This window comes from Manacus vitellinus, unplaced genomic scaffold (assembly GCF_001715985.3).
Source record: "Manacus vitellinus isolate BGI_N305 unplaced genomic scaffold, ASM171598v3 scaffold_3_pilon, whole genome shotgun sequence".
NCBI classification, from domain to species: Eukaryota; Metazoa; Chordata; class Aves; order Passeriformes; family Pipridae; genus Manacus; species Manacus vitellinus.
In genome coordinates this window covers 40,090,321-40,103,257 of record NW_021940535.1, presented here as the reverse complement: position 1 = coordinate 40,103,257, position 12,937 = coordinate 40,090,321, and the positions used below count along the sequence as shown (strand labels likewise).

General features: G+C 39.2%; 1 protein-coding gene across 1 annotated transcript; it reads left to right on the top strand.

The window, feature by feature from the left end:
• Positions 1 to 343: 343 nt before the first annotated feature.
• On the top strand, positions 344 to 4,082 carry LOC103763320 (Sjoegren syndrome nuclear autoantigen 1 homolog). Its single transcript, XM_018075857.2, has one exon. It carries the CDS (start codon positions 408 to 410, stop codon positions 750 to 752), a length of 345 nt encoding a protein of 114 aa, XP_017931346.1. The 5' UTR covers positions 344 to 407; the 3' UTR covers positions 753 to 4,082.
• Positions 4,083 to 12,937: the final 8,855 nt, after the last annotated feature.

The window sequence follows — 12,937 nt, the reverse complement described above, 5'->3', positions numbered from 1 at the left end:
TGATCTCCAGAGGTCCTTTCTAACCCTGACAGTTCTGTGATTCTGTGATTCTTGGTCGTTTCTGACCACACCCTCGAAGTATGTGGTACGAAGTATCATCTATTCAGAATCGTATTAAGATATTATAGAAGCCAAAAATTTTCAGTAAAGGTGTAAGTGAAAATGCCAGATTTTGTCCTGTTCCCTTGTTGAAAAGGGAAGAGATGTGGCACATCTCAGAACGAGCATGTTAACCTTAAACAGAGCATCTTGTCCCGTGGCTCTGAGCTGTTGCAGCATTATTCATGGTAACACTGAGAGATTTTTTTTTTCCTGTTTTTGTTGTATTTTTCCTATTAGAGTGCAGAAGGCCGTTGCCGAGGAGGGACTTCAGGGAGCAGTGGCAGAGCTCGGGGAGGGAGTGCAGGATGACTCAGCAGGGAGCTGTTCTTCAGGGTTACAATAATGAACTAGTGAAATGCATTGAAGACTTATGTATGCAAAGAGAAGACCTTAACAAACAAATCCAGCAAGCAGAAGAGGAAAGGAATAAACTCCAGCATGAAATTCAAGTCCTGAGTGAACAGCTGGAGCGTGTATGTGAAAACCTGGCCCAGAAGGTGGCTTCACGGAATGAGCTTGATAAAATTCTTGCTGAAACTGAAGCTGCTTACATGAAGATTTTGGATAGTTCTAGAACTTTACTTAATGTCCTGAAGAAGGAAGTGGGAAGCTTAAGGCATTCACCAGATCTGAAACCCAATGTAACGTGAAACAGTTGAATGTTTGGACTCTACAGTGCTAAAATTCCACTGGGTGAGAACTGTGGTTAGCCACGGAACCTTACAGCAACAGTATAAGCGGAAAGGGATTTTCTTCCAGCCTTTCTGTATGTTTTATTACTATTACTTTTAAATGCACTAGAAAATAGATTAAATAAAGTTGCTGTTTTGCTTTAAAAAATCTAGTTACTTAAACACTACAAAATTATATTTCAAAGAGGTAGTTGAGGCAGATAAGAGACTCAGTTTTGACATGGTAGTGCTTCAAGACTTCTGAAGACAGCAAAAAAAAAGTCATGTTTTATTAGTTGGCTTCAGATGGCTACTGGTAGATTCCTGTTAGAAAACTAGTGGATACAAGTAGATCAGATACTACTTCTTTTTACTTTACAAATGGTTAGGCTTTACTGTTGAACCAAGTAGAAATTAACTATTTAGCTTTCTCTAGGAGCTTGGAGTTCTGTCTGATGCATGCACAAAGACAGCCTTTCTTTACTATCATCTCCTATCTGGAATAATGGAGGGACAAGGTGAGGAAAGATGACTAATGCAGAGCATGGAGGCTTAAACTGTAAGACTGTATGTGATTCATGTGATTCATGCATCTTCTGAAGCTGTTCTCAAAAGCTTTGTTTAGGAAGGAGATGTGCTGTAGTGGAAGACAGGTTTGGTGCAAGTGCACATGCCTCCAAATGCAGGGCACAGCAACAGAGGCAGCTACACTATATAAACCTGGACCAATAACTCATGGGTAAGGAAAAGGTGACTATTTCAATAGTGACTAGAAGTCCTGAAAAAGTTACTGGAGTTCAGTAAAAAATACAGAGATAAATACAAGGCCAAAGAAGACAATCCTGGCTAAAAGCTAGTAATAGAATTTCTGGAAACCCTTTTAGTGCCTTTTAGCTCTATACTGATGTATTAAATAATTTTAATAAGGTTGTAAAGAATAGTGAACATCCTGGAATGCTGAGAAATAAATACAAATGAAAGATGAAAATGAGAAGTGGTTTGCATCTTGTCAGGCATTCTCACAGATGACATTAAAGTAGAACTTAGTTTAGAGATTAGGGAGGACAGCAAGGCAGAAATCTTGATTTAATCCTGTTTTCTATTCCTGGTGAACCTCTCTGTAGTTATGTGCTTGTACATACACATGCATTTTGTCCTGCACATTTTCTGTTATAGCGGTAACTTTTTAAGCTGCAGTCAAATCTTCATTCAATACCAATTAACTAAATTGAAAGAAGTGCAATTGTGATCTCCTTACTTGATAATAGTGTGTCTCTCAGGTGCAAATAGAGAGGACAGTGTAGGTGTGAATAGTTTAATAGCTCTCCCCAAATCATAGGAAACAAATTTTATGTTCTGGTTGCCATGCTACATCAGGGATTAGTGTACCAAGCTAATCACAGTTTACTTGTATGGCCTTTCCACTGGCTTTCCTCGGGTAATGCTGAGGTGATAAAATTAGATAACCTCAGGGCTACTGCTGCTGTTGCAGTACCACAGCATTCAGGACCCCCTTGTTTGTGTTACACAAAAATTTTGCTATGTTTAGTAGCAAAAAATGACTGGCTGTTTTATTTGACTGGCTGTTTTATGACATTGTCTTCCCTTAGAATGGGAGTAGTAACTGATTTACAACAAAAGAGGAAGAATCAGGAAAAAGTATTAACTAAAGAGCAGGAACTGTCAGTTGCATGTGTAAACTGCTGCTTCTTACTATCTGCAAGGTAACTCAAAATTGTCTGTGAAAAAGAATTTGTGTCATGGAAAACTCATAGAGAACAGCATAGCTAATTTCTTGTATTAATCTCACACAATAATTATAGGTTTCTTTGCCTTAGAATAGTCATAAATAATGCCTCTTGTTCTACTGAGGCTGTTAAAACTAAAGTTTTAAGAGAAGCCTTTTAAGTCTTTAAAGAAGTTTACTCACAGCCATTATTGCATGTAATTGTAGCTATTACAATGTCAAAACTAAAATACTGGAGATGCTTGAATTTTTTGTTACAAAGCAAGGGGAAAATGTAACTGCTGGCTAGTAATGTAACTGCTGGGGCCTCCCAACATTCAAATAAAATGTTGAAATATTGTTAGAATTCCATTCAGTATCCCAATCTGTAAAATTTCATTTAAAATCAAACTTAAAAATGAGGAGAAATAACATATAGGGCTTGCCTATTTGTAGAATAACTACAGTGTTATGTGACAGTCATTGCACACATGCAGAGCTGTTACTCAAAAATAGAACTTACCATTATATTCTGTATTGACCCAAATGAACTTACTATATTCTTTTATTGAAGTGGTAAACCTTTTTCACAGCTTTTTCAGGTAGTATAAATCTTGACAGAAATAGCTTTTGTTAAACAGCTTCAATTTGTTCAGAACAGGAGACCCATAAACTCAATTGGTACATTGTATTGCTAGAAGAGAAAAGATAATGTGCAGCTGCAAGCTGCTCTGTAGGGCTGGCCTGTGACAGGAAGTTTACCTGAAAGAAGGCAAATTGTAAGCTTAAAAGCATCATACTTATTCCTGACCTAAGTTTTGTGTTGAATATATGTGACTCTCTGAGTTAGATTTGATGCTTTACTTGAGTGCTTACAGTCTAGGAGCCTCAATGACAAAAGCTGGGCTCCCAAATTGAAGTGTCTAATCTAAAGGGCTGTGTTGGGTGTCTTCTATCTTACTGGATATGTGAGGAGATGCAGTTTTTGAAACTCCTACCTGTGCTTCATTCAGAGATCTAGTGAAATGCATCTAGAGCACCAGTCTAAAGCCCTGCATTTATGTAGAGGCACCTCTGCCTGGTTTCCAAGTAACAACATAGCTGGATGAGATATGATGATTCCCAGCTTTTATACCAATGCTTCTTAGATATGTACCCAGCACTTAATAACTCTAGTGATCAACAGGTTTATCAAAATATTTGACTGTTGACTCCTTCCAAGGAAACTAAGTTTATTCTGTATGATAGAGTTTAGTTATCAAAGAAACTGCTTGTGGGTGGTATGTTGAAGTAATTCTGTGTGTGGAAGTGATTATAGGAGCCACTGGATGAAATGCTCCAGCAGCCATTCCATAACTGTCCAATCCATAACTGTCTCTTTTTGTTGGTGCTTGCCCTGCTGTTCAGGTACCTGCCCACATGCAGTTTCTGCTAATCACCTTACAGAAATGGAGATTAATGGACTGGAGTTGGCCCTAATTTTTAGGGTAGAGAAGAAAAAGAAAGTATGGATGTGGAATTGTGGTTTGGAAAGACTGGAGCATGAGGGGGTGTAATAAAAAGACTGATGGAGTTTCTCCTAATTTGTCTGCTTTAAGTGTGCTTGTACTGAGCTACTGCCTACAGTTTTTGCTACCCAATGAATCAAATTTTAGAAATCATCCAAAGTTCATCTGAAATCCGGCCTTCCCCCCTTCCTTTAAGCCCACTGACAAGTCAGCAACAAAGGCAGTCTACGTTTTGCTTTCTCTTTCTGCCTTTTACTTCTTTCTGACCACACCAACTTGCATGCCCAGCTGCACAGTGGCCAGTTCCAGCAGGAAGCTGTGGAATCTGAGCCTCCCGTTTGCTGGGTAAGTGTACTGCCAGGCTCACACTGGATACAGTGCTATTGTTTCTTGCCCTGGTTGCTCTGCTATGAGCAGTCATCATTGAGCTACTTGGGTTTTGTAAAGAACCCTAAATCCTGTCTGTATTAGATGTACTCTGTGTGTGTGTGAGATTGATCTTAGAGAATTTTGTTAGAGAGATGGCAGTTTTTTGGGTCTTAAATTACTGACTGCAAGAGATTTGTTTCCTTGGACTGTGAATTCTTCAGACTAGGAAGACCAGGCATCTTTGAATACCCAAAGTTGTCTATTCAAACAATGAATCTTAACTCAGATGTCTGGGTATTGGTTTGCTGTTTCAGAACTGAGTATCTCAATTCCATCTAGCTCGTGTGGTGTAAGTGTGTCCTGCTCCAAATGGATTAAGTGGATTAAGCTAAATTAGAACAAGGTACTTGTAATTAGGGAACAGGAACACTCAAAAGATTGTTAGCAAAAGCATGAAATGTCTACAGTTAACTCATATAGATGAGTCTTACGCAGAAGACCAATATCTATTACTCCTTTGATTTTGCTTGTTAGGAGAAATTTGAATGAGAAGATGCAGCTTGTGTCAGTTGCCTTAAATCTGAGTAGATCCCAGGCTCCTGCTTTTTTATGCAAGTAGACAAAACAGTTCATTTATTTATTTTCCTTCTATTCACTAGTGAGTGAAGTATCAATAGATGCTTTAATATTGATTTGTTTGTGTGTGTATTGGTGCAGTTTTTTGATGTATGTATAAGCAAGTTTTCCTAAAATCGGAGTGCTTTTTTAGCTTTATTTTTAATGTATGTGTGTGTTTTTAAATACAGATGTAAATATTTTCTTTTTTTCTCTTGGGGGAAGGACAGACTAGCCTTTGGTTTAGTTTGTGCACCAATTGCTTTGTCCGTGTCTGTTACATTACTGGCGGGGAGTCAGGTAACCTGTCTGCTTCTTGGGTGTCTGTTCCATGTCTTTTTTTAAACTGGGAGTGGTTTTTTTTCGTTCTTTGTCCCTTAACTGCTTGTAAATCTCTCTTTAATTTGTTGCCCTGGAGTAGTCCTTGATTGTTGTCTGCCTCAGTTGGCTTGCAGATGAAGTTTTGTTCGCTGTTTAGCTGTAAAACCCATCTACTTGCATGTTTCTAATAAAACATGGAGAGGTTCAGGTTTGCAGAAAAGGGAGCTATATCTTATTTGGTCATTCATGGCTTTAGCCTGTGGGATTTATGTGAAAAGTGGTTCAGTGCTGTAGTTTGATTACACAAAAATATGGTGTTAGTAGAAGTGAGACTAGTAGAACACTTCTATTTTGTAATGATTTCAAAAGTAGTTTCGCGAGATCTTGTGGGGTGGTTTTTCTGTCTATTAGTGCAAGATTGTAGATATGCTGCAGTAACTACTACAGAAAATTAGTAAATTTTATTACAAACTTGGATATCTTACTTAGCAGCAGCATTGAAATTAATGGTGTAAAATCTTAGCATTTTGATTGTAGCAAGCCTATTGTTTGCTACATGATTCAAAGCTGGTAATATTTGTAAGTATGCTTAATTTGAACGTCATAAATGGGAAAATCTAACTTTTGGAATAGGATTCATCTGAATTAGATACCACCTGTAGACAGAGATCGTGTTCAGGAAAAGGCATTTGAAAAAAGTCCTGTCAGATCGTGATTCCTGTGATTGTGATGGGAGCTTCAGGTTCTCTCACACCTCACTTCAGGGCCTGTGAAGTTCCATGGAGTGGCTTCTCCTCTCTGCTCACCACCACTTGTGTGGAGAGTACGTGTTCTCGGCCCTGAAGGAGTTGGGGTTGAGTGTTCTCGTTTATTATCTTTTATGACGTAGACACACAGCTTCCTGGCCAGCCCAAATCAAGACCACAGGACTGTTAGGTAGAGACTATAAAACAAAGTAAGAAGGAGGGTAAACAAGTTTTAACACTTACTTGGAAAAATGTTTAAGATTATGATACCTAATAGACTGGTCACAGAGCATTTTAAAGTTAAATCTTCATAGGTGTTATTTTTTGAGCTTCATATGCATAGGTTCTCTTCCTTCAGTGAGAGCTCCTGTAATGCACTTGAGGTTTTCCATTGATTTCTAGTCTATGGGAACACTTCTAGAAAATTATTTACATCATAGTCCATGACAGATCTGTAACTTAATTTTTTTTTAAAAAATACCATATTTCTTTCCTAAAGGCTTTCACATCTCCCTACCTGTATTCAGAAATAGATCAAAGTATTATCTGTAGTATTCTTTTTTGTTGTTATGGTTACTAACAAGTTGATACAACTTGGAAACCCATTCTGATCGGGTATGTCTGTCAGTTCCAGACACAAAATCCTTTTCATATTCTGCAAGCTTAAGTATTTTTAAAGCCTCTTTTTCCTTATACAGTAAGAACACTGAGTTGAAATCAGCATGACTGTTAGACTCATGCAGTTAATGTTTTTTTAATATAGTTAGTATTCGGGGCTGAATTATACTCTGTCAGGTATTTGAAAACAAACTAACAGTAATTCTTCATATGCTTATGCAACTGTTCAGTAACAAATCCTGTTAGACATTTGTGTTGCTTGTTACTTGATAGTAAATGGAATTAATTGCTGTAACTGATGAACCCAGGGCACTTTTTATTAAATAGTGGTCCTTCAAGTATTGTTACTAGCATGAAGGGAATGGATGCTTCTTCCCAGGGGGATGTGGGGCAAAAGAGGAGCTGCCTTTTTAGTAGAGGCCACCCATCTGTGGAAAGAGAGGAGCATCTTTGTTAGCCTGGTTTGTGGTCAAGTGATGTGAGATGATTCAAACAGACTGCTTAGAAGGGTCATAGTTTACTGTTGCAAGGTGCACTGAAGCAAGCTGGAAGAAAGAAAACCCAGTCTGTGCTGTCAGTCCCAAGGAATGCACTACCTGATCACAGCCAGGTTATCTTTAAATGCAGGAGCTCAGGAACAGCAGGAAGCAGTGTAGCTGCTGCAGTACTGGGCTCAGCGAGGGAGGTTTTGCCCTGCCCAAAAGCAGTTGACCATGTGGGACACATGAAATCTGGTACACTTCAGAGTCACTGGACTTGTTAGAAAAGTGTAACCTCTTCCTGTTATTGAACTCAGGGAATTCTGTGGTTTAGTGACATGCAATATGAGATGTGACTCCATGAGAAGAATATTTATTTAAAATCCTGTTCCCTTTAGTGGTTTTTCTCCGAAGCCAAAAGTATTGCTTTAGATTCAACTTGTTCAAATACCTATGACCAAAAATACAGATGCCCAAGTTCCACTAAATCCCACAAACCTGTAAATGGTTTGTATTCACCATGTAGTACACCAAGATCCTGGTCAAATGCAGTTTAATGCTTCAGTCAAGTCGCAAATTTAGTGGCTCCCTTAGTAGCTGAAATGATTTGCAAGAAGTGTTGCTTGCTCAGTTTGGAATGCACTTTCGTTTTTTTGTTTGTTTGTTTTTTAATGAAGTATTCCATTGAGGCATCCCCTGGCACTCTACCATACACATTCATGTTGAGCATGTGAATATGTTTTCTTTGGGAATGTCAGAAGGAAACTACCTGTACAGCAGCAATTTAACTGAAACAGGATTTGGTTTTATGCCATCATTTTGTTTCTAACAGTGTTTTAAAATGATGTGTATATAAATATAAATATATATATTTATATAGGATATAAACAAATGCTTCCTATGAACAGATCACAGAGTACCCTACAGAGAATGTTAATATCTTTATCCCCCTTGATAGACAGGGACAAGCAGTAGTAATCTGCCCCAAATCAGGGACAGATCTGGGAATGGAGGCTTTGCTTTTTCAGCCTCAACTGAATGCTCTGACTTGGACTGCTTCCCTGGGATTCATGTCCTGATTGGTATTTTGTCATAAACCAATGGGATTATGCATTCCCAACCTGTGTGTTAGGGGCTATAACTGATTAGATGTGTACTTTTTTGCTATTACTCACTCCACATTGCATGCAGCATCATGATGTTGTTTAAAAGTGTTACTCCTTTCTCCATGGGTACACCCTGCATGACAAAGTATCCCAGCTCCAGAGTGGCCATTCTCACTTTCCAGATCTGCTCTCTCCAAGCCTCTTCTCATAGGTGTTTGGGACCTGAGTGTAGGAGGTGGGTCAGAGGAACAGGAAGAACTTTTAATGATAGTTGTTAATTAATTACATTTCACAAGCCTAACCTTTTTCAGATAGCCTGTCTTTATAGACCCTGCTGTTTTATTAGGCTTCTTATTACCTTATGTAAGACCACCAGGTTTTCTAAGATAAGGAGACTCCTTGGTGTCTAAATGTAGTGGGATGTCTAAATTCTAGTCCATCTATAACAGCAGACAGATCACATAACAGCAACAGAGTGTCAGGCAACTATATGCCACCACAGCTGGTTTTTGGTTAATGGAATTGAAGTAGCGTGGCAAGTGAGGAACTCCAGTTATCTGGATGGATGGGGCTCTCCTGTAGTGAAAAGAAGCTGGCTGTATGAATTCAGACTAAAAACTACTTTATTGTGGGAGAGGTGACACCTGACAGCAGTATTTTATTTCACATATCACAATAAAATACATTTAGATTAAAATGTGTACATAAATATACTAAGCGTTTTAATAAGTATAGAGAGTTCTTGGTAAAAAGCTCCTTAATGTTTCAGTACTGCCTGCCATTAGAAAAGAGAATTTAAACAGGCTGGACATTACCAACTTGCATAAGATTGTGTACCCTCTGCTTTCAGGAGCCTCCACAGTCTTGCAACTACATAAGTCATCATTTGTAGCCCCATCCTCATCCTCCTCCTGCAACTATTTGCCTCTGATTCTTAGCCCCGTACTTACTATGGTTTTAGTTATCCCAACCTGCTGACCAGAAGCACAGTGCTCTTTCGACCTGTGGTGGGTCAGAAACACTTTCAGTATCTTCATATTGTCCAGATATGTTCTGCCACACTTGGGGAAGTTGTTTGCAAAGATAAACAGATTTCATTCAGCTTGAAAGTGCCCCAAAAGTTATGTTTGGACTGTGTGAGAATACTGTATTGTAGAGAAACAACAGACACCTGATCTGAGGCGAGTTTCATCCTATGAAAAACCCATCCTAAAAAGACTTGTAAGTTGAAGTGATGGAGGGAATGTCATGTTCCTGATATGCTGTGGAAACTAAAGAAGAGAAGTTTATTTTGTTTGTCAATGAGAATATTTTTGTTCCAGGGAACGCAGACTTTGCTTATAGTCTTCTGCAGATAAGGAAGGTCTATATGGGATACTGTTCAGAGAGACATGAGTTTGTTCCAGAAACATTCGCTCTGTATTTGAGAAAAGATTATAACTTGAAACTAAAAAGTGGAAAAGGAATATGGTGCTGGACATTGCAGATAATGATCTCATTGAGGAAGCCATTATAGGTCAGCTATGTCATCTTCAAAGTTCTGAGTTTGACCTATATTGCAAAATAATTTATGTGCTGAGACAGTGGAGTGTGCTCACAGTAAGGCTGCTTTTAAAAAGTTATGTCAAGACATCGTAGGGATTCAGCAATGTACTCTGCAATCCTGCTCTATTTTATGAACCAGTGTATTCCCCAGTAAGGTGCTCTAGAGATAAACACTGCAGATGCCTTCGAGTGCAGAGATGAAGGAGAGGCAATTAAAAGTCTGCATGCTGTGAAATCTCTGGGTACCAACAGTGTCTGCACGGATCTTTAAAATGTTTTAAGGAACATTTGGTTTTCCTACTGTCTGAGATGACTGAATGCAAACAGTTTTTGAAAGAGGACAGTAGCTCAGTTATTTTCACACTGGCTAAAGTCCTGCTGGTTTGCATAAAGGTTTCTGGTTTTATTTTCTGATAGCAAAGTCTTGGTGACAAACTGGCTCCTCCATATCAGACAAATTCTGTTTTCTTTTATTAGAGTGCATTGTTTCATCTCTGTTAAAGAGCAGACTTCTGATAATGTTGTCAAACAATCCTGAGCAGGGCAGTACTGGTCTCCATCAAAGAGGAGGAAAAGCACAAAAGGACAAAATTGCTGGCAATGGTCTGAATCCAGTGGGGTTGCTTGCAAGAGTAGCAAGTGGAGAGGGGTTTTTTTTGTTGGTTTTTTTTTTTTTTTTAATCATTCCCTCCTACATCATTACTGGGCTGAGTAGGAAAAGAATTTTCCTCCTCTTTAAAGGTATGAAGAATAATAAATGGAATCATTTACTGCAAGAAAAGCCAATTCCACATGGGAGGCAGCTAAAGCTGCCCCATGGGAGCCTTATTTTTTCCTCCAGAAAAATTTTCATAGTGCAAATTCTAAAAGCCAGGAGCCCTTGAAGAGAAAGGAGAAACAACAAAATGCTGTGTTTGCTTGTTGTTGCAGACCAGTTAGTCTTTCAGTAACTTCACTCCTGTGTGCAGTTTCTTGGTTGGAAGTACTGCTTGTCAAAAACATGAATTTTTGGTGTGAGACCTGTTAGTCCAAAATTCTTTTTTTTTTATTTTAGATAGGCTTAGTAAAGCAGTACAAATTGTTGCTTATATAGGTATGAAATTTGTCTATAACTGTTAGTTAAAAGACCTTTTCACTGGCTTGGTATGCCATGTATTATTACACTACCTGTTATCCCACTGGTGTAGCTAGAGTGAAGCTTGGTTCTCAGACATTAGGATGACCTTTTAACTTAGATTAACTGATACGTATTTTATAGTTTCAGGTGTTGGCAAAGTCAGAAGCAATCAAACAGAGAAGTGTAACGTGACTTTTGTGGACTTAAACTTCCCATATTGCCTTACATGAACATTTTTCTTTTAAATAACTTCTGCATTTGGTTCTTTGGTGGGACAGCACAGCCAAATATTTTAGAGAGGTAGCAAAAATCATAGAATCATTTAGATTGGAAAGAACCTCCAAGATTATCATGCCCAACCATTAACCCAGCACTGCCAAGTCCACCCCTAAACCATGTCCCCAGGAGCCACATCTACACATCTTTTAAATACCTGTAGGGTTGGTGACTTAACCACTTCCCTGGGCAGGCCATTCTCATGCCTGACCACCCTTTGAGTGAAGAAAGTTTTTGTAATACCTAACCTAAACCTCCCCTGGCACAACTTGAGGCTGTTGCTTCTTTCCCTGTCATTTGTCACTTGGGAGAAAAGACTGACACCCCCCCTTGCTACACTCTCCTGTAAGACTTTGTAGAGAGCAATTAGGTCTCTCCTGAGCCTCCTTTTCTCCAGGCTAAACACCCCCATCTCCTTCAGCTGCTCCTCATCAGACTTGTGCTCCAGACCCTTCCCCATCTTTGCTGCCCTTCTCTGAACACACTCCAGCACCTCAATGTCTTTCTTGTAGAGAGGGGACAAGAACTGAACACAGGATTCAAGGGCATTTGCCTTGGCTAACAGTACATTTCCTGAATAATCTCATCCAGGAGAGATTTTAAGTGTGGTACTGGTTTAGAGCCTGGATGCTCAGAGCACAGCCTAGCCTGCATTTCTCAAGCCCATCATTCCCACGGCACAGTTGGTTTTGCAAGGACTATGGAACAAGGGTGCATCTTGTGGGTGCTGGGAGCTAGCAGGTGATGAAATAAATGAAGATAATGTCCACCATGCCAAAATGCTCCAGGTAGGGTCATCTTGAAAGCACTCGGGAGGATTGGGGAGACTGTTCTCTGTTTCTACTCTGTGTGAAATGTAACTGAAATAAATACACATGTGTGGGTGGCTGTGCTGCTCGAGCAACTTGATGCTACACTGGGATTGTTACATCAGGAAGTTATGATGTAATTTGTAGTTAAAATAATCTCATTAGCAAGAGCACAAAGCCCCTAAAACTAAGCACAGTAGTGCAGTATTACTGGACTTTGAAGTATAAACTTCAGCTGTGGCCTTTATGGGAGCAAAAAAAGTAACAAAACTAACTTTAAAATTCTGGAATGAGTTTCGAGATAATACTAAGAATTAGTAAGTGTCCATGGATTTTATACTACAAGGCTCACTGAAAGTTTGTGGGTCTTGTGCTCTACTGGCTGTTGCTCTGGATTTTAATATTCACAATTCTTGGTGCGTTTCTCAATAGCCTGGCTCTTGAAGTCAAGGTATTTTCTTTGTCCTCCTTCACCCACCCTTTGAAGTTACTTTTCTGTTTCTTGTAAGGAAAAGGCCGAAAGCACAAAAGCAAGTAAAAAGGCTCAGAAATGGAAATATAAATAATTCTAGATCTTTTTCACGACTTAACAACAGTCTCACACTTTGTGCCTGCCCTCACGTGTCTTTTTCAATGCCAGAAGCTGGTCATACTGAAAATTTCACACCATGTTACACTTCAGTCAAGTCAGGTGCAACTATGCTGGCTTTAAGAAAGGCACTTGTAATCCATGGCTGTAGGATAGAACTTGCTTTCTCTATGTGTATATTTAAATTCCTCTCTTGCTGTCTCTACCAACTTCACCCAGCGTTCTGTAGTCCCCATGTGTTAGTCAGAACTGTCAGAGAAAGCTCCTTCTAGTCCAGCCCCAGCATGATCTGCAGGGGTCATGGAGCAAGGTCTGGTTTGGAGACTGAGTTCTGGAGCTT

Excerpts from the sequence above, each read along its gene's own strand:
- LOC103763320 (XM_018075857.2), top strand. The coding sequence starts at position 408 with ATGACTCAGCAGGGAGCTGTTCTTCAGGGTTACAATAATGAACTAGTG.